The 20,361-nt window shown below is 46.7% G+C and overlaps 1 protein-coding gene across 4 annotated transcripts in view; it reads right to left on the reverse strand.

Annotated features, from left to right (window-relative positions):
• Window positions 1-4,602: 4,602 nt before the first annotated feature.
• Window positions 4,603-20,361, reverse strand: part of PRICKLE2 (prickle planar cell polarity protein 2) — a 202,258-nt gene continuing 186,499 nt past the window's right edge. For all 4 annotated transcript variants that reach the window (XM_084634184.1, XM_084634186.1, XM_084634185.1 and 1 more), the window contains one exon: window positions 4,603-7,459. In XM_084634184.1, the coding sequence (XP_084490310.1) occupies window positions 6,591-7,459 (869 nt within the window). In that variant the 3' untranslated portion in view covers window positions 4,603-6,590. The remainder of the gene's footprint in view (window positions 7,460-20,361) is intronic.

Raw genomic sequence — 20,361 nt, forward strand, 5'->3', positions numbered from 1 at the left:
GCTTAGTCATTTGCACGGAATGGCCAATAGGCGCATTCCAAAGGCTCTCCTGCAGGGGCCTCGTGGCTGCACCAAGGCCACTGGGCCGATGTAGGCGCAGGTTCCAGGTTCAGAGGGACTTGAACACTTTCAATATTGACATAACACGTGGGAAGAGGGAGTTAGGAACAGGCAACGCTGGAGGGCTGCACTACATCAGGGAGTCACAGAGGCTGAAGGGAGGTGGCTGAGAGAAAAGAAAGCACAGCAGGCCTCAAGACGAGTAGGCCACCATCCTCTGCCTTACACACGATTAGCTGGGGTAAGGACTGTCAGTTGAGAACTGGACGTTTTAACCATGCGTGGTGCTGTAGCGTGACACGCAGTAGCTGAACTATGCTTACGCAGTCATCTTTCAAGGTGGACAGTGGCTACTCTAGTATAAAGGAGACGCAGGTCCCAAGTATCTAGACTGCCCTAAAATACACCCACAGCAGCGTGGCCGAACAGCAAGGTCACATCTGGTCCTACACGCTGTATGTGAAATGACCTTTGCGGGAAAGCCATGTGTATGCAAAGTCTTCCCTGTAGTAGCATATCTCACAAAACTGTCAATACTCCAGGTCAGAAAGCTGTAACCCAGCCAGATGACAGACAAAAACATGATTAAAAATGGAGTTCCCCTCACCCCTGAAACCATGCTTATCATTCCTGGGGCTCAAGACAGAACACCCCTTCAGCTCCTTAAAACTCTCCTCTGCCACATGCCTAAAATAATTCAACAGTGGTCAGGCAGTGCTAAGATCACCATTTCCCTCATGCTGACCCGTACTGACTCATCGCGGCCTTGTACTTCCCATCTAGCTACGCCGTTGTCACATGCCTGATCCTTAGACTGTAAGCTCTCTGGTGCAGGGACTCTCTGTTCCTTGTGACCAGCACTGGGCAGCACTGATTCATGGCTGGAGTTGCTAGACACGAATAATTGATAAAAGCGTTATTGGTACTTTCTTTTTTTCCTGCTTTTCTTCATCTGAAACACGGCTCTAATAGACATAACTCCACCGACGAAAAGGAATTATTGGTGTTATTATAGTGCTTAGGAGCCGCAGGCATGGCCCAGAACCCCACTGTACTAGGTGCTGTAAAATCAGATCACTTGCATAGGTCACTTGCCTAGCTATAATTTTAAGTGCCTACCATTAGCAGGCATGTTTGAAAATTTTGGCCTAGATTTTCTGTGCGGTGTGCAGCAATAAGTCTGCCCAAAAGGGTCTCTCTGCCCCAAAATGTTACTTGCCTAGGTTGAGTGGGACAACAGTCCTGCATGCCTTTGCTCTTGGGTTCCCCCTTCTAGTACAGCTGTATTCTTGGAGTCATAAAATTGCATTGAGAGAGGAGGTACCTTTGGGTGTGATACAGTGACTGTGGCACCTGTGTATAGCGGAGAATGCTACAGAATCAGGCCATAAATAGGAATTAGCCTAAATATCACTGAGGATCTGGAACCCGGGGTTTGGAGTTTTAGGTGGTAATCCATGCTGTCGGGTAAATATCTTATCCTCTAAACTTTCAGTGGGTTGACCACATGGCCATAGGAACCTTCTCTGTGCTGTTGCTACACCAAAGGTTGGGCTTACTTCTCCCCCAAACTGATGGGTTCTGTCACTCGTGCTCCTTTGATTGCTAACTGCTAAACTTTTATTGCTTCCTATTTCCTATGGGGGGCCTATAATCTCAACCGTATTGTGAGAACTCATAGGCACTTTAAAGAGCTGGCATCCTCCCTTCTCCTACCTTATTGTGGGCCTTCCAAATATTCCCAAGATAGTAAACCAGCTCGCTGGCTTTCAACCGTGGCAAAGCTTACACATCCCTCAGGCAGGGAGCAGGGACTATGGCAAAGGACTTCTCTCTCTCTCTCTCTGTCACAGGAGAGAAGCAGGTTTCAATTGTCTATATGATGTGACTGGCCTTCATTTAATTTCGTTGCCATGGAAAATATTGGAGAGAGGGATTTAAGCAAGGGGTAGATTGTACATGGAACTTCTGAGAGATTGCTTTTTCCAAGTAGCCCTGGATGAACACATTTGCTGTTTAATGAAGACTGGAGACATCAATATAAGGAATAGTCTGGAGCCTGGAGAGGCTCATTGCTTAGCTTCTTAGCAGAAAATGAGTATTTTGTATCCACAAGCGATGTCAACAATTTTTAAAATTTCATAAATACGGAAAACAGGGAAAAACTGACACATTTTCCCGCAAATAACTACTCGCATTATTCAGCCACTTAAGAAGGGAGGGTCCACACTTTTTTTTTTTAATTTTGAAATTTCAAAGAAGTTGTTTCAGTAACATGTCTGTGAAAATATTCCCCCATTTTTTGGAATTGGTGCCAGTGTTCATCTTGTGTGTTTTATACAATTGCAATTGGCCTTATTTGCCGACTGAACCTCAGTGTTAGGTGACAGAAAGACAGCTATAAGTGAACTTTGTCTGTTGGTAAGTAAGGAGTTTCTATGGAGAAATGACAATGTTGGGGAAACAGGAAAGAAGAATGCAAGGATGATGGGAAATAAATTGACAGCGACCCACGGCATCTCTCGCTTTTCTGCATGAAACAGCAATCCACTCCTCCTCCTGCTAAAAACCCCAAGCTTTTCTCTTTGTCCTGCGAAAGGATCGAGGAGCTCCTTGACAGGAATTAGCAAAACAAATCCTAGGGCAGTGGTCCTCGAATTGCCTCTCTTCACCTATGACACTCTCATTGATAGGGCTGCTCAGATTTTAATATATTCACTTTTACTTTACTCCATCCTTGTAGTTTTTCTTTAAAGGCAAGTGTCAACTTCAGACTACGGCTAACCTTTCCCAAAGTGCATGGGTCCCAGATCCTCAAAATTATGGAGGTGCCTAACTCCCACTGAGCTGGGCCCTAGTCCTGACTGATGGCCTAGGTGGAGGTATCTCCCTCTGCTCAGGATTCTCAGCCATGAAGCTTCTCGTGGCGTTAAGTCCTATGGCAGCCCATGCTCTAGTAGCTGAAACCCAGACCTTGCTTGCAAAAAAAAAGAGAGGCCTGTCCATACAGCCAATAGTCCAAGGGTTAAGGGTTAGGGGATGACCATGTTTCAAGTCCTTGCTCTACCTGATTTGGGGCAGAGACTTGAACCAATATCTCCTACACGAGTGCCTTTACACAGTGTTTCCCAAGCAGTGGCTTCCAACACACCAGTGGGTTGTGGGAAGGATCTAGGTTGGCCACGCATGCCCTGGAGGTGCTTCTGTGCTCACTTCCCCGGGCAGCAGCACAAAGAAAGCGCCTCTGGGACATGGGAACTGGCAGGGTGGGAACTGGCTGTGGCCTGGCATGCTTGGTAGCGCTGGCTGCTTCCTCTGCAGGGCTGCTGCTGCCTGGATCCCGCTCTCACTTCCCCAGGCAGCAGGCAGCAATAGTGTGGAGGAGGAAGAGGCCAACAGCAGCCTGGTAGGGATTGTGGCCTGGCAGCAGGAAGAGAGGGGCTGGCTTGAATGAGCATGCCCAGACACAACAATCCTTTCTTTTTAGCATGGCATTGCAACGTGGGCCATATTTTCAGCACCTATGGAATGGCCCTAGTTCTTTTCTGACTTCATTCATTAAGATTCTTATCTTCTGCAAAGCCATTCCATGTCAGTGGCCCATACCTAGAACAGCCTGGGGGATTAGGGCCTTAGAGAGGGATTATATTGTAGCAATCATCTCTGATTGGTGATAAGCCTTGACCTCCTGTTTAGGTAACCGGCAAATGTAACATTATAGCCACTGATTTTATCAGAAGACTTTTCTTCCCATTTTAATGTTGGTAATGCAAAGCCATAGAAGGCAGTAACCTTGTAAATGTTGGCCAAGAAATTTATGAATTGACTATACAAGTGAGAGTTAATTCTCAGGAGGTTCAGTTATGTGAAGCACTTAGATCTGAAAGACAGTGTGCGGACCTAAGAGATTAATTGTGTTTTTTAATCAGTGACAATGAGTGAAACTGTATTTTTGAGACGCAAAATTATATAAAGTACCCTGCGATTAATGTCATATTTGTCATTGAGAGAAGTCAACTGACCCTACTTACCAGAACTCTTTTGGATACCATCTAAAAAGCTGGGATTCTTAGTAAGAAAAATGATTTATAAATTACAGGTCAGAGCCTCACCTGATGAAAACTGGTGTCACTCTAGATTCCAAGAGAGCTATGCCAATTTTCATCAGTTGAGGAAATGGCCATACATGTGTAAAATGTGAATCAGAGTCACATTAACACAGCCGATTGCCAAGGAGCTCCTATATGTGGACGATGCTGATTTCTCAATAAACCATCAAAATCAAATCATATAGGGCAGTGTTTCTCAATGACTGGTCTGTGGACCGGAGCCGGTTCCTGAGATCTCCCTGACAGAGTTTAGGAAGGCAGCAAGCAGGTCCCTGGTATCAAAAAAGTTGAGAAACACTGATCTAGGGGATTTAGTTAGTTTTTGTGCTTTAATAATAGAACAGACTGAAAATAAATGAAAACGATGACTCATAACTTCACAAGTAATAGACATTCTTTAAAAAAAACCACACACACACACACATTGGTCTTTTTCCCCTTTGGATCAATATTTCCATTTATTCCAACTGGAAAAACATTTGTTGTTTTAATACTTGGTCGTGTCTCTCTCTTTTTTTTAAAAAATAATCATCATCACATTCTCCTTACAAACAACAAAAATTTCCTAGCAATAGTCTGTGGTATGGAGACCTCCATCTTCAAGATTTCCCGCATTCGCTGCTTTTGACAGGCAATAGTTTGTTCCCAGTTACAAAACACGTTACGTTTGGTCCCAATCCTGCAATGGAATCTGCCTTTGTGGCTCTAACTGCAGGAATGGGTCAGGAGCATAGAGGTCTTTCGGTGCCTAACTATGCAGACACGTGCTTTTGTAAACCCCACTAGGTGCCTAACTCCCATTGACTTTCAGTGGTGTCTGACCTGCTTAGGAGCATTTGAAAATCCCACTTTGCTGCATCTTTAGGCACCTAAATGCCTTTGTACCTCGGCTCCTTCTGCCACTGACATCAATGGGAATTTTACCATCAACCCCAATGGGCGACTGGTTGAGCCCCCAAACCCTCCACAGTATAGTACAAAAGCTGTTGTGACCTGGCAACACCCTGGCTGGGAACATGTGAAAGAAACTGCACCCATATCACAACCCTACAGAAAATCTGCCCTCTGCACTGTCCCATGTGGGCACAGGAGGGGACACACCTTGATGTCAGGACCCAAATGGTTTAAAGCATACAGAGAAAAACTCACATCCACCACAGCACAATACATTTGAGTCCTATTTATATAACACTCTACCATGTTGATGCTTTTGTAGATTGATTCTAGCTCCAAATAATGGGCTCAATCCCACCCTTGGACTATGCATGCCAAACTCCTATTGACCTCCAAGGGAACTTGGCAGGGCATAGCTCCAAGATGGAATGAAGCCCAATGTGATTAGTTTGTATTCATTTTATAATGATCTATGTAGTAGGCAGTGTTGAAGATTCCTTTTGGTAATGAACAGCAGTTAACATAATCCAGGAAACTAGAGCACCATAAGACAATTCTATACTCAAAACGACGTCATGCTGACATCACACAATTGCACCATTTACACTTTTATTTACTCCAAATAATAGTTCAAAATTTAGTAACATCAGCATTCTCTACAGAGATGGAAAATTCCTTCCCCAACTTTGGTTGTTAAAACTTTGCAGACATTTGGTAGTTGGTTCTATTCTATTTGACAAAAAAGTCACTTTTGCAATTGTAAAGACTCCTGTATGTCACTGATAAGAGTAACTGAAAATCGAAGGTGTGAGCAGACTCCAAAACGCCATCTAGACCTCTTTAAGATTGAACAAAGCATAAAATGTTCTTTTGATTTCCCAGGAATGAAAAGACTTAATCCTGCCCCACCCCCAAGATTTCACTGATATACTTAATACATTTGATGGCAAAATGAGAAGGAATTCTGAAGTACCATTTGTTTAGCTCTGGCTGAAAACAATTATGAATGTGCATGCCGTTTCCCAGTGACTCCTAAGATATAGAAATTCCTCTGATATTACAAAATACAAAAATATTTTCTCCAAACTCTCATTTACATTGCATTTACAACAATCATGGAAATAACTTAGACTCCAGCACTGACTGAGAGACAAATTACTTACCAAAATGGGTAATGAAAACCAAAGCGCATTAGGAGAACACGAGCTATTGATTACAGTGAACAGGGGTAACTAAACCATACAGACAAACTGGACTTAAAGGAGTAGAAGTATTTAGGAAAAAGAGGGACAATACTAGGTAAATACTCCAGGCTAAAGTGAATTGTTTTTTTCCAAAGTAAAATGTGCAAAATATATTCACCGTGCCAACGATTTATGACTACTTATAGAAGCCAATCTACAACCTTCTGACAAATCCCCGGTCTTCAGGGCTTTTTGTTACAATAAAAAGCGCATATAAGATCTAAAACAGTGCAAGGTTATGAGTTAATTTACATTCTCAGAAAGTGCCCAGGCAGTGACACTGTTACGATATGATACAGTTTTTGCTCTTGTGTCTTTTTCGGCTGTGCGACTGTCCTCTGCCACCCAATGTGGAAGACTTGGGCATGCCATACGGTCCATATTTGTGCGGGAGCTCCTCGCTGGCGACGTATCGGAGACGGGCCGGTGGCGGGATTGGCTCCCCGAGGAAATAGCCTTCGTTGCCAGACTCTGAAGAGGAGGAGCAAGTAGAGCACCAGTCATATTCGGCAAAGTAGGGGCCCCGCCTCTCCCCCAGATGGTTCTGCAAAGCAAGATCCGACACAGTCCTTGGACACTGACCATACAGGTCTCTGCGGGGGCCCTGTTCCAGCGTCTCCCTGCAGCTTCTCCGATGCATGAATTGGTCATAGTCCTCTCTGGCTCGCGGCGAGGGCCTCTCTTTCAATCGACAGCACTGTTCGCTGGCCAGATGGAGGGCGTTATCTGAGCGGGAGCGCCTGGACCGCCGGGGTCTGTGCGGGCGGTAACGCCGATCGTCATCCCGGAGATTAGTTCGTCTGCGGGTGCGCTCGCTCATAGGGGGAAGCCTAACACTATCCTGTCCAGGAATTTTGTTCCCTGGAATCCCGCTGTCGTACTCAAAACTCTGATGCATCCTTCCATGCGACGGCATCTCTCTGTAACTGACGGGATTGGCAAGGTCGCGCAAGGTCGGCTCCATATCTTGGTACTGTTGCACAGACAAGAGGCTACGGACTGACTCGGCACTTCTAAACTGCACAGAGGAATTCAGCGTCCCCATGTTACTCAGCTTCTCTGAGACATTCATTCCAGAATCTTTGCTCAGATCAGGCATTGAGAATCTAGAGAGATGCTCCTGGCGCTTGGCGCCACAGTCCGCAGAGAGTCCTGGTGGGGAGGAGGAGAAAAAAGGCCGTTAACATGAGAATCTTCCATTGCAACTGCACAATGCGAGGAGCTGCACTTTGCTTGGCAAAACCGAGTACTGTATGGTCTATGTGACCCAAAGAGGAGCAATTCTGTCACCCAGGAGAGGGCACTGGTGCAAACAGACATGAGCCAGTTCACTACAGTGGTGCACAGTGTCCCCCACAAATGGGATGGGAAAGAGGAAACAGTTGCTTCCATGGCACCGTATACCTGCCCACTTTGGAGGCCTGGGGCCTGGCCAGGCTGTGGTGGAGAGGTATAGGGAGCCAGGCTAATGGCAGGCCTAGGGCCTGGCCAGGCTGTGGTGGAGAGGTATAGGGAGCCAGGCTAATGGCAAGCCTAGGGCCTGGCCAGGCTGTGGTGGAGAGGTATAGGGAGCCAGGCTAATGGCAGGCCTAGGGCCTGGCCAGGCTGTGGTGGAGAGGTATAGGGAGCCAGGCTAATGGCAGGCCTAGGGCCTGGCCAGGCTGTGGTGGAGAGGTATAGGGAGCCAGGCAGACACGTCACCTTTCCTCCAGGGCCACGGAGCTCCCCGAGACAGTGCTGGGATTCTGCAAAGCTGCCCCAGAAGGACCACAAGGGGAGTCGGACTGCTACACAGGAGCGGGGTTTACCAGTGCAGACTGGCCCTAGCCTCCCTGGGGAACTGCCTCATGTTGGGGGAATGATCAGGGATCCTTGTGCTGATTCTCTGTCCCAGAGCCTCCTCTTGTAGGATGGGGGAGCAAGCTAATATTAGTAGCGAGACGTACAGAATGGCAACTGGGTGGGAAGTCAGTGGCTCTTAGCAGCAGTAGAGGGCTTGTTACAAGAGCACAGGTTAGCTCAACATCCCCTTGGGAACGGGAACTAGAATACAACCCACGCCCTTCACTGTTCCTCCCAGTTCTGCTCTCCCAGCCTGAGAGGCTCAGACTATCCGCCCACTGGCCTGGCAACTGGTTGTGCCCAAGGCTCATGTTGCATTCTCTAGATGCCACGTTTCAAAAGCGATTTCAGTTGCAGTCTAGTTTAGCCCAAATCCCAGGGCGAAGGGTGACTTTGGCATTTTTTGATAACCTTTCTGCGCAAACTAATTGGTAAGATCTCTGCACCATTAGCATGATGCATGCCCCTTATGCCATCGCTGAAACATTCTGACTCTGTAAATTGGTTGAAAAAAATCACAAATAAATTGCTCTGTTTTACTTAATAAAACTTTCCATTGATTAATCCGCAGCCTGACTTCTTTGGCATAAGCCATTTTCTGGCAAACTTTATTTTATTAAGGCCAAATTCTGCTCTCAGTAACCATGGTTTAAATCTAGAGCACTTTGGTCAAAATCAGGATGTTACTCTGGACTTTCTGCATAATTTGGTCCCTGAAAAGCAGCTGTTACTTGACAGAAAACTTCAAAGATTGACCAGGATTATCAAATGCGCTCAGTTTTGGCTTATCCTATCCCACTGAAGCCAATGGGAGTGTTACCATTGCAACGTTGCCAACTCTTATCATGAGTCTGACGATCTCTCGTGTTTTTCTTCCAGCCCCAACTCCTGGAGTCATGTTATTATGTGAGAATCTCAGCTTTCATTTTAAACAAAGTATATTTCTAGACCTAATGGTTATAGAGAAAAGCTAAAAAATGTGACTCCTAAAGACTCAAACCCCAGAAGTCAAATAAACCAATGGTGCATTTTTATTTTTTAAGCCAATCTCATGATTGGGGGGTATGAGACTCATGATTTTGGAACATTTGGGGTTGGCCACACTGACTTTAATGGGGGCAGATTGAGGGCAACCCTGCACACTTTTGAAAATCCCGCCCATAATGTCTGTTTAGAAACAGTCCTGCCTTATGCTCGATGCCACTTTCATTTTTCCTTTCCTCATCTCCCCCGCCTCTGTCATCACTATTGATATTTTCCTGGCAAATGGATCTTTGCTGCTTGAGCAGTTATCTTCCCCTCCTCCTTGTTCCCCACTCTGTCACACCAGTCCCTTCTCAAGCAATCAGTTTGGGGATGTCACAGACGTGAAGCTTCAAATGAGGAATAACTGGCTTTTACTAATAAGGAACAGCAGCACCACTTTGCATTTATAGTTTCAAATACCTCTGTGTATTTCCACAGCAGCAATGGATTGAGCCTCAATATCCTGTGAACCAGACACAGGGAAAGAGAGCAAATAATTTTCCTTACATACACAGCAAGCCTTCCCTGATCAGACATTAGAACCCACATCTCTTGCCTCGCAGTCCCATGCTCCAACCATGAGGTTCTGTTAAAAACACTCCACTTCCTTTAATTCATCATCAGTAATAATAAAAATTACTGTCAAGGGAGAGTTACATACAATATGGAAGTAGATCTACAGCTGAACAATGGTTTTAAATTATCCAGGAGATAACTTAGGATCCTTAATCCCACCAATCAAGACATGTGCAAAGGAAATGCATGTCACACTGGGCTCTTCTCATGTTCGAGATATGAAATTCTAAAGAGATGATCATTTATTTCAGGTAGTGCCCATGATGCGCTAGGCCAGGGGTTCTCACAAGAAAATTTTTGGTGGCCTCAGAGTGCGGCCACCAACTCTTGCTGGTGGCCGCTCTGATAATTTTTCCTAAAATACTTAACCTTAGGAAAAACAAATATGCACATATCCACGTTCAAATCACTGTCATTTATTTAAGTAGGGGTTTGTGCTGACTCAATAAAAAAAATAATGTACAATTGTCCCTTTTCTTTACTGGACCTAAACAGAATGGAAACTAAATAAGGTGCTTTGCAAGGTCATGTCTTTTTTGTTATTTCCTTTGCTTTTTAGATTCCTTTTTTAAAGAGTTGCTAGCTAGTAAGTCTGCTGCTGTGAAAACTGATATTTGTATGTTTGTTAATCTTCACTTTTCACAGCAGATTTACTAGCTAGCTGGGAGGCAGTGAAAAGTGATATTAACAAACACAGAAATATCGCTTTTCTACGTCAGACTTACGCAGCCCCAGCACAAACTGGGTGACAAATTAAGCCCTGGATAGAGTGGGTGGGAAGGCACCGGAGGCCGGGGCGATGTAGGGCCGAGGGAATTGGCAGGGTCCAGAGGCAATGGGGGATTGGTGAGCCCGTAGCCGGAGCTTGAAGCCCTGAAGCTGGGGGATGGAGCCCCACAGCCAGAGCCTGCCGCCCGCCACCCTAGGGAGGAAGCCGGAAGCCCAAGCCCCATGGCCGCCCCTGGGAAGGTGGGGAACTCACATCGGCTGCCTGCTCCTCTGGCATTTGTGGCTCCAGACAAGGTTGGTGAGTTGTATGGGCCCATGTTTCAGCAAATTTAGGGCCCCGGGCACCTGGCTCCACTAATGTTCCCCACCTGCTGCCCCCGCACGCCTCCCCCATACCCTGGGGACCGGGCGGCTGCTCCCTGAGAAGGGAACAGTGCTGGAGGCAGGGAGGAGGTGCAGTGGCATGTCAGCCTCCCCCGCCCTGGCAGGCAACTCCTAGGGGGCTTATCCTGTCTGGACCTCCTGAGGGGTAGCCTGTGGTGTGGGTGAGTGTCGTGCCGGGGGGGAGGGGGAGGAGACGAGCTCCCGCAGATCTCGCTCCTGCTGGCAGTGAGAGGGCTGTGGGGAGTCCTCTCTGGCCCCAGCCCTGGGGAGCCAGCCTTCTGCACCCAAAAGTTTGAACTCCTCATCCCCGGCCCAGCCCCACCCCAGAGTCCGCACCCCCAGCCATTGTCCTCACCACCCCCCCCCCCCGACCCCAACTCTCTGCTCCAGCCCTGAGCCCCCTCCTGCACTGTGAACTCCTCATCTCCAGCCTCAGTCTTTGCTTAGGAGTTGGCATTTCTTTCCTCTGTCCTTTATAAGTGGTTCTTAGGGGTGCATTGCTGTGGGTACTAGACTGTCTGGTTTGCAGGCCTTGTCTGCACTGGGTGATTTTACACCAACGTAGCTGCAATTGTGCAAGCCCCTAGTGTAGACAATCCATGCCCAGTTAACCATGACTTGTGCAGGTACAGTTTATCTCAGTGTGAATCCCCAGCGTGGACAAGCCCTTAGTAAGGGGACAGCTCCACTTTATCTAAAAAAAGAGCTTTATAAAAACAAACCCTTAAGACCCACAGAAAAACGTTCCCCCTGTTATGCTTTTAAATTCCATTGAAAACACTGGTTTTACAGCAAGGACAAATTTCCATCACGTGTTCGCAACCCGAGTGTTACAGCACTGAGAACTTGGAAGCACCTTGATTGATTTTCATTGTCCAAGATAGGAGATGCGCAGACCGTGAAGAGTCATAAATAGGTAGAGAAATACTTGTTTACAATATCTGGCTTTCCGGATGGCCATGTCCCCAATAATAGAGTTCCGCCTTTACCTCCCTATGCACATTAATGAAGATTTACCCTTTTAGATTCCTTTCATCTTGGTTACTAGGCTGAAATATTTGTATAAGAGTTAAAACAACAAATCCAGTTAAATCAGTGTACATCCCCAGTCGTAATGCTCTGCACAGCCATGCCAGTAATCCAGTTCTGCCTGCTCTCCAGCCTGGGAGAGGAAAGGAATCTTACCCCTCATCTCCACCCCACCCTAGAGCCCACACCCCCAGCCAGAGCCCTCACCCCAACCCTCTGCCACAGCCCTGAGCCCCCTCCTGCACCGTGAACCTCTCATCCCCAGCCCCAACCTGCAGCCCTCACCCCCAACCCTCTGCCCTCACCCCTCCCACACCCCAAACTCCATATCCCTGGCCCCACCCCGCAGCCCTCACCCCTGCCTCCCAACCCTCTGCCCTACCCTGCGCCTCCTCCCACACTCCAAACCCCTCATCCCCAGCCCCACGCCAGAGCCCTCACGCCCAGCCAGAGCCCTCATCCCCCCCTCACCCCAACCCTCTGCCCGAGCCCCTCCCATGCCCCAACCCCCTCATCCCCAGCCTCACCCCAGAGCCCGCACCCCCCAGCAAGAGCCCCCCCCCGCACCCCAACCCGCTGCCCCAGCCCTGAGCCCCCTCCTGCACTGTGAATGCCTCATTCCCGGCCCCACCCCACAGCCCTGACCCCCGCACCCCAACCCTCTGCCCTACCCTGATCCTCCTCCCACACTTCAAACCCCTCGGTCCCACCCCATTGATTTTGTGTAATATCATCAACAATGGATAAATTCTTAATAAAGTTACCCAGAGGAAAAAGAACAAAAGGATAATTCATCAAGTGACGGCCTGAGTCCGACACCCAGCCTGTAACCTTAGACAGAAGAAAGATGCGGGAAATCTAAAAGATCAGAAAAGGAGCTTTCATCAGTCCTGGCTGTCAAGATTTACGTGCTTGGAGTCCAATAGCGAATTACACAGAGCTTTTTGCTTTTGGGGGTGATTGATCCAAGAGTGCTTGGTTGTTTCCATATTCAAAAGAGTATTAATAAAGTTGATATTCTTAGTTAAATATATTTTTCTTACAACAGTGATATTGTGCAATATAGGGAAACTGTTAAATGCTTACTCTTTCCAGTCCATTTTTACATTATTTTAAAAAACATATATCAGTTTACAAGGCAGGTACGGGGGAGGGGGGGACTTGGACCCCTTCTGGGCACCACCAAAAATTATGCAAACCTGCCCCCATTGGCTCCAGACAGGGACAGGGCCCAATCCCTGCTGGCAGCCCCAGGAGAGGGGCCACTGCTTTGGCCCCCAGTCACTGCCCAGGAGGCTGTGACGGCAAGAAGAGCCCCTGGAGGCCACATGCGGCCATGGTGGCCACATTTGAGAAACATTGTGTTAGGCACTTTCCAAACAGAAGAGGCACAATCCCATCCCCAGGGCGTTCACAACCTGAAGACAGTCAGACAGACAGGTTTGTGGAAGGGAGTACAACATATAGACAGTTACGTTGCTATGTGCCCTTAGCACTGTTACCCTTTTCAAAGATGTCCAAAGGAGGAGAGGGCGGGTCATTAGGGCATTGATGATTAGGTTGAAATTTGTGTTTGATGATCACGGAGTCGCCACAAGCAGCAGAGGTGTGATAAGATTGCCAGTGACTGACATAAATTGAATGTCCACATAGACCTCCTTTAAAAACTTGGCTAGAGATTGAGCTGGGTGGGGCTACATCTTCAAGGAGGCCATGTCTTGAGGATGGCAACATGTTTCCACATTGTACAATTGGGTCAGAAGGAAAATAAATGGCATGTGGCTTTCTGGTTGGCTGCCACGCGGTCCTACTCTTGTATACTGGCAACCCATCAATCCATGGAACTTCAAGCCAAGAATGTCACTGCAGGTAACAACAGCTGTAATAGTGAAAACAAACAGAACTGCAGAGGGTAAACATGGCCAAAGGTTACTTGACAACAGAACACGCAATGGCCACGCAATGCTTGCCTGTTGATGGAAAGGGACAAGAGGCACGTCGCCATAGGAACTGCAGAAAGGGGCAGACGGAGCACCAGGAGGAGGAAGAAAAGTTCTCAAGCAAAAGTTAAACGTCTGCCAAAGAGAAAGGCCCTCTCCTCTCTGATGGACTCACCAATACACTGGGCCTATATAAGACTTTCTATATAAATTACACAGTTAAAAATAGGACCAATTTTCAAAAGCTAAAGACCCCCAGAACTCCTGCAACCAAATTTCTCCCATGCTTTCTCCCTCCCATCTCCTCACAGGAAAAGTTTGGGACAAGTGACATGTCTTGTACACACTGTGCATCTGCTTCATGATCTTTGCTCCCGAACAGCACTGCTACCGTAGGAACCTCTATGACCGAGGAAGGCGGGGGGCGTGGAAGGGGCAGGTTGGAGTTGGCCTTTAAGGTGCTTTGAGGTTCTCCAATAAAGGCTCTAGAGAAATGCGAAAGGAAACTCAATGGGATGTTAAGCAGATAAGCTATTTAGGCATCTAATGATGCAGAAAAGTGCCTACATCGACATCTTTAGGTGCCTAATCCCTATGGAAATCTGGCCCTGAGACAATGTGTGTGTGTATATATGTGTGTGTGTGTGTGTGTGTGACACAGTCACAAATGGTTAACCACAGCTACAGTAGTAGTCAACAGCAGATCCCCTGGCTCAACCCATTGTGCAACAGAACTACTGCGTGATTTGAAGCCTTTTGACATTACCGTTGGTCATTTGTATTGCAGTCAACTCATGGTTAACAAGGTGGCTGTGGAAGCTTGTGGTTTATACGTGACGTTTATCCACATTGCCTCAACGTACCTTTGAGCTCAGTTTGAAAGTGGCAGGTTCTAACAGGGCCCAGTACTGGGATAGTTATATGCCTAGTAACCGCTACAGGCCCCAGAGGTGCAAGGTGCCACTTTAACCAGTTCCTCAGCATATAGGGAACCCTCAGCTACTGTTGAGCTGATGTAGTTCTAAGCCGTGCCCCATCGCAGCAGATGGGCACTGGGGAGATGGCTGGGAAAAGAGGGTGTGTCAGGAGTGCCTCTGCAGTCTGGCTAATTCCAGCTGCCAGAGTAATGCCTTGGGGCCATGGGCAGCCAGGTGTAAATTAGAGCAGCCTTTGGGTTGCTCTGATTTGTACCAGGGGCCATGTTTATACCAGGGGCTCCTGCTCGCTCCAGAATTGTCTCTCTCCCAATTGGATTCCTAGTACATTTTAATATAAATTGCGTTCACTGAATAAGGTGCAGTTGAGGAAACAGGAGCCTGAGTGTCCACTCCATTACACGGGGTGTGTAACCATTATGTGAGTGTGTCCTCACTGACATGAATGGAGATATACTAATGTAAAACGGTGTGACAGACTTGAGATCTAGGCTGTACTGCTCAGATCCACAAAGGTATTTAGGCTCCCAACTTCCAGTAATTTCAGTGGATCTGGGCCTAGATCTTTAATTGTGCTCAGTGCCTTCCAGACTCTTCCCCACTCACAACACACACACAGCTATTTTTCTTGAGAACTGGAAGTCACACAGGAAAACGATTTCGGAATACAGGGCAAGTGATGCAGCGTTATCCAAGAGTGGGGTTTAAGCAGCACTTCTTAGGCCCATGGGATTTTGGGGCTCTTCACCCATGGAGCCTCATTATTAAACATACATCAAGATTTAGAAGAGTGGGGGAATTGTTGGTTCCAGCCTGAACCTAGTTCTGAGAACATCTACTGTAATCACTGCTGAACAACTGCAGGGTACGCTACTGCACACACTCTGAGAAGCCCCCAGCGCTGTTCCCGGAGGGAAGACACTCCAAAGCAAACAGGAAGTAAGTCAGCTGTCCAGCAGCTGCATATCATCATAAAGCTACTCTGACCATACCCGTGGAGTGAGGTTAGGCCCGCCATAGCTAAGGGGGAAGCCAGCTTTTCATTATCTGGCTTAACTTGACTCAAAATAACTTTGCAAAAACTAAACCAAATCCACTTGAAACTTCACAAAGACTATCTCATGCCAGCATAATTTTTTTTTCCTACCAAGCTTGAAGCAAACTGGAGAAGGGTGTCCGTGGAATATGAGGGGGTCCAAAAAAAAAAAAAAGAGGTGGGCTTCACTTTAGAAGATTTCCCCTAACTTTTGCCTCCTAATCTGTCAAAAAATAACTTGGCCTAGAGACTCCAAATTTGTTTTAATCTTGTTGACCTTGGCAACGAGGAGCACGTTTCACTGGTCTGAGATTGCTGCAGTAGAAAATTAGCTCATTAATCAATGGCACTGACGCAGATATCAGGAACACTGTGGACTCTGAAAGTGAGCAAAGCAAGGACGTGTGTTCTAGGCTATTCACAACCACAGGCTGTGGAATGTCTAAAGCACCTAAAATGCAAGTGGAACTTTGAGGGTGAGCTACAGGAGATGACTTAGTGATCCAAACACCAGGGCTGTCCCCACTGACGTCAGTTTGCCATTGATTTCAATAGGGCTACGATTTCTAAAAGTCTCCAAGAAGCTAGGTTTATATTGGCTCAAATGTCCTGATTGCTCTGGCCAAACATTAGAAAATCCATCATGCATTCAGGAAGACGACGGATTTGCCCTGGTGTCCTGTACCATCCTTCTCTTGCACCCAGTCTCACGCCGCATGCTGGCTGAAGGTACCCACCTCTCCAGGCGCAGCTGCAGTGAAGGGCATCATATGTATATCATTTGTAAAGTGCTTTGGGCCAAAAGGTACTTTATTGGGATATCTCCTAAGATATTAGTCACAGTGCATGGAGTTGGGCCCATGCAAAAGGCTTTTTTGCAGGATAACGGCTTTACTTTAACAATAATGAATGGTAATAACGGCTCTGCTTAAGTGTCGTATCTCCTGCTTGATCGACCAAGTGCCAGTAAGTGGGTTCTAACCAGGTGTCACCCATTTTAACTCATTACTGTGCACAAGGACTGGGCTCCCCGTTGCCTTGGAGCTTTTACAACTAATGGGACTTTGCAGCTAGGCTGTCTATGCTTTGCCTTATAAACCACAATGGCCTCGGTTCAAGGTGTCAGCAGCAACAAATGTAATACACATGTCTGCAGGGTTTGAGACGTTCTCAGTTGCCGAGGTATCCAGCAGTAGTGGGGTTTCATATTAGTCGTGATTATGGTCTCAGATGTGTATTGACCCTCCATGGAGGAATGAGGAGACATGAGGGTAATATTTAAGTAGTGCTGTGTTTCCATAATATAGATGAATGTACCATTAACTTTCCATTTTCTCTTTTTTCAGGCATTTGTTTTTTAATTACGACTACAAAATCCGGGGTGATGCCCTTAAATTACTGATATTTATTTACAGCCCCCTTCGCTCCAGCTTAATGATGTGTTTTGTCTGGGAACACAGTTCATAATTTGATCAAGTGAAATGTTACCCTGGAAGAAAGAGAGAGGGACCCTGCCATGCAAAGGATATTTTTCTATTAAAGAAATTTGAGAATCTGTTTCACCAGACTATCCAGGCGAGCAGAAAACTTACGCTAGCCCATGGCTTGAGGACGTTTTTATTGTACAGATATAGTTTCCCATTTCCCCTCACATCTGCAGGACCTTCTGAAATGTCCGTTTTGATTGGGATTAAATCACCATCTCCTGATGACGCTTCAAAGCCTCAATGTGAGGAACTGGAACAACTGTATAGCCTTGCCAAGCCTACTGCCGTGTGACTTGGCTGAAGGTAGATGGCTCCCTGGTGCTACCAGAGTGTGGCACAGTGCAAAAGGCCAAGCATCTTGTTTTGCTGATTCATGTCAAATTGTTGAATGAAAGCACCTGCCTCATCAAGACACCATACATTAAAGGCTAGAATTATGGGGGACTGCAAATATCTCAGCACACCCTCTGAGTTTCCAATTCCAAACAAACACGAAAGCCTCAAAGCACGACTGACCCCATCTACATTTGAGAAATCTACCTACCTTCCTGCTGTCTCATTGACAGCAATTGATCTTAAGCAACACTATTTCCAGTCAACAACTATACGGTTACAGGAGTACACTCCCCCTAATGTAGTTACACTGCACAAACATCAAATGAGGCTCACGCCTTGTAACAGCATCCTTGCGTAACATCAGATTAAGCTGCTTTTGTACAAACCCCGTTTGATGTCAGTGCAGTGAATCTACATTAAGGGTTTGCAGTGATGTGACTGCACTGACATAGTTACACTTGAAAGCACAGAAAGGGCGGGCAACGTAAATGCTTCAAGGAGAATCTCAGCTCATGCTGCATATTGGTAACTTCGAAGGCCCAGCCAAGGACAGACCTGAATGGAGAGCAACTAGCGATAAAAGCTGTAAACACTTGGAGAAAGACAGATGCACAAAACAATTTAAAAAGAGCCAAGTGTCATGTCAAGTCTTCAAGGAGAGGCTTTAACTTCCGATGTCACATCTGTTCGTGACCTTGCTCCTCACAGATTGGCTGTACAGCCACAAGAAAACACATGAGCTGCCGCGACACCATTATCGGGTACGATGGACAGCCATGCACAGTTACACGGGTTCAAATGTCTCGGACGTAGGCAGGGCTTCAGTCAAAACCAATAACAATGACCAGTGTCCATGCTGGGCCATGGAAAACCAGACTTTAGATGAATGCACACAGCATCTGGAGGTCACTCTAGACCAAGCTCAAGTTCCCCTAAAAGACTTGTGAACCTTGTGATGATGCACAAGACACGAGGTAGGTTTTGCAATGGTTTTAGGGTTTCTCTGTGAACATTTTTGCCCAACTGCAACTTAAATCCCACCCTCATGCTGTCTCATTGACAGCAACTGGTCTTAAGCGCATGCTTGATGCTTTGCAGAACTGGGCAGAAAGGAGGTTTCAATAATGCTTGATTAGTTTATTATACCACTTGTGAATACAGCAATTCACTGCCACTCCATTTCCTTACACTCACCACAGGGAATGGAAAGCAAGTCCTCTGTGTAGCATAATAACTGAGGTCTGAAGCGTATTAAATGTGTAAAGCTGAGTGTACGTTTCCAAAATCAGCGTCTCCTGAATTGGCTTTGTTTAACTGCAGCGTACGCAGGCAGAACAGATCCGAACACTTTCACTTCTAACCTTCCCTCCCCCAAGTGCCCCCGAAGCTGTTGGATTCTGGCTGCCTCTGTAGTGCTAGGTAGGCACTTTCCTAAGAACCCACAGCCCATGAAATGGGCTTGATTTTAAATTCCACCGCAGGAATTGAAAGGAACTTAAGAGAAAGAGGAGCAGTACTGTCAGTGACTTGTTTATAGCACAGCTTCACTCCACTTCGACCCTGGGATTTGCAGAAATAAAAGGGAACAGTTATATAACCACTGGAAAAAGCTAAACGTAAACAAGGCTGGGAGAGAAAGGCAAGGAACCTTGTAATTCAGAGACAAGCGAAGTGCCTGCCAAGCCATTCACGATTCTGACACTTCGCTGTGCAGCCTGGTGCACTGTAAATCATGAAGATTTTCTAACGATTTCAGGATACGTTTCTTGTCACAAACAGCTCAGACACCCAGCGCACTGAAAACAGCCACTATGCCAATATCATCTGGGTGAGAGATTTGACTGGAAATGATTACTGCAGTGTGCCTAGTTTAACCACCTCATCCGCCATGCCTCATTAGTGAAGCCTCAGTCTTTGGGGTACTCAGTGAGATAATCAGGGGAGGTTTCTACACCAGTCATTCTGCAAACAGGACTCCCCCCCATTCCTCCCTCTGTTTTGCCTGCAGCCAGAAAAGACAGCCCCCTTCTTGCAGAATCCTTCTGCTGCTCCTTTTGTCTGCCTGCTTTGCAGTGGAGGAGTTTTCCATAGGAAAGAAAGCTGTCAAAACTCTTAGATTTGCATGAGGAAGGGGCTGGTATCATTTCAATGCATCATTTTGGGGACTAATTCCAGTTTTTCTCCCAACAACTGATTTGCAGGTAAGAAAGATGAACACTGTTACAGGGCAAGCAACAGCTGAGAACGTGTGAGCAAACAAGGGAGCACCACACATTAGAGAAAGCGTCAGCAGAGCCCTCCAAGTGGCTAACGTTGGATTTTACGACTCTCCAGAAAACCAACAGGATTCCATCTTGTAGAACACAACACTCTGGGTTTGGAAGGGTCGCTGATGGGTCAGGGAAGCACAACTATTTGATGTACAATTATTTTCTTGCCACAAAACGGGTTTCAAAGGGTCCATTTCAGGTCTCGTTTTGTTTTGCAAAGCATATGCCTCCGTGCCTTTGTCTAAAATAAAAGTCCATGCCAGCAGCCTAGTGTTTACCACCGGAGATCCAGCAACAGCAAACTAGCATATACTCACGCAAGGCAGGAGCATCTCAATATACGCACAGACTGCAGGCCAAACTTCCAGGGGAACGAAGGAATGAAAAACAAAAGAGTGCACAGAGTGTACTAATCAGAGTTAATACACCTTGATATTGTCCTTGTCAGAAGGAGACTCTCAGGC

The sequence above is a fragment of the Lepidochelys olivacea genome (assembly GCF_965140295.1).
Source record: "Lepidochelys olivacea isolate rLepOli2 genome assembly, chromosome: 7".
In the NCBI taxonomy this organism is placed as follows: domain Eukaryota; kingdom Metazoa; phylum Chordata; order Testudines; family Cheloniidae; genus Lepidochelys; species Lepidochelys olivacea.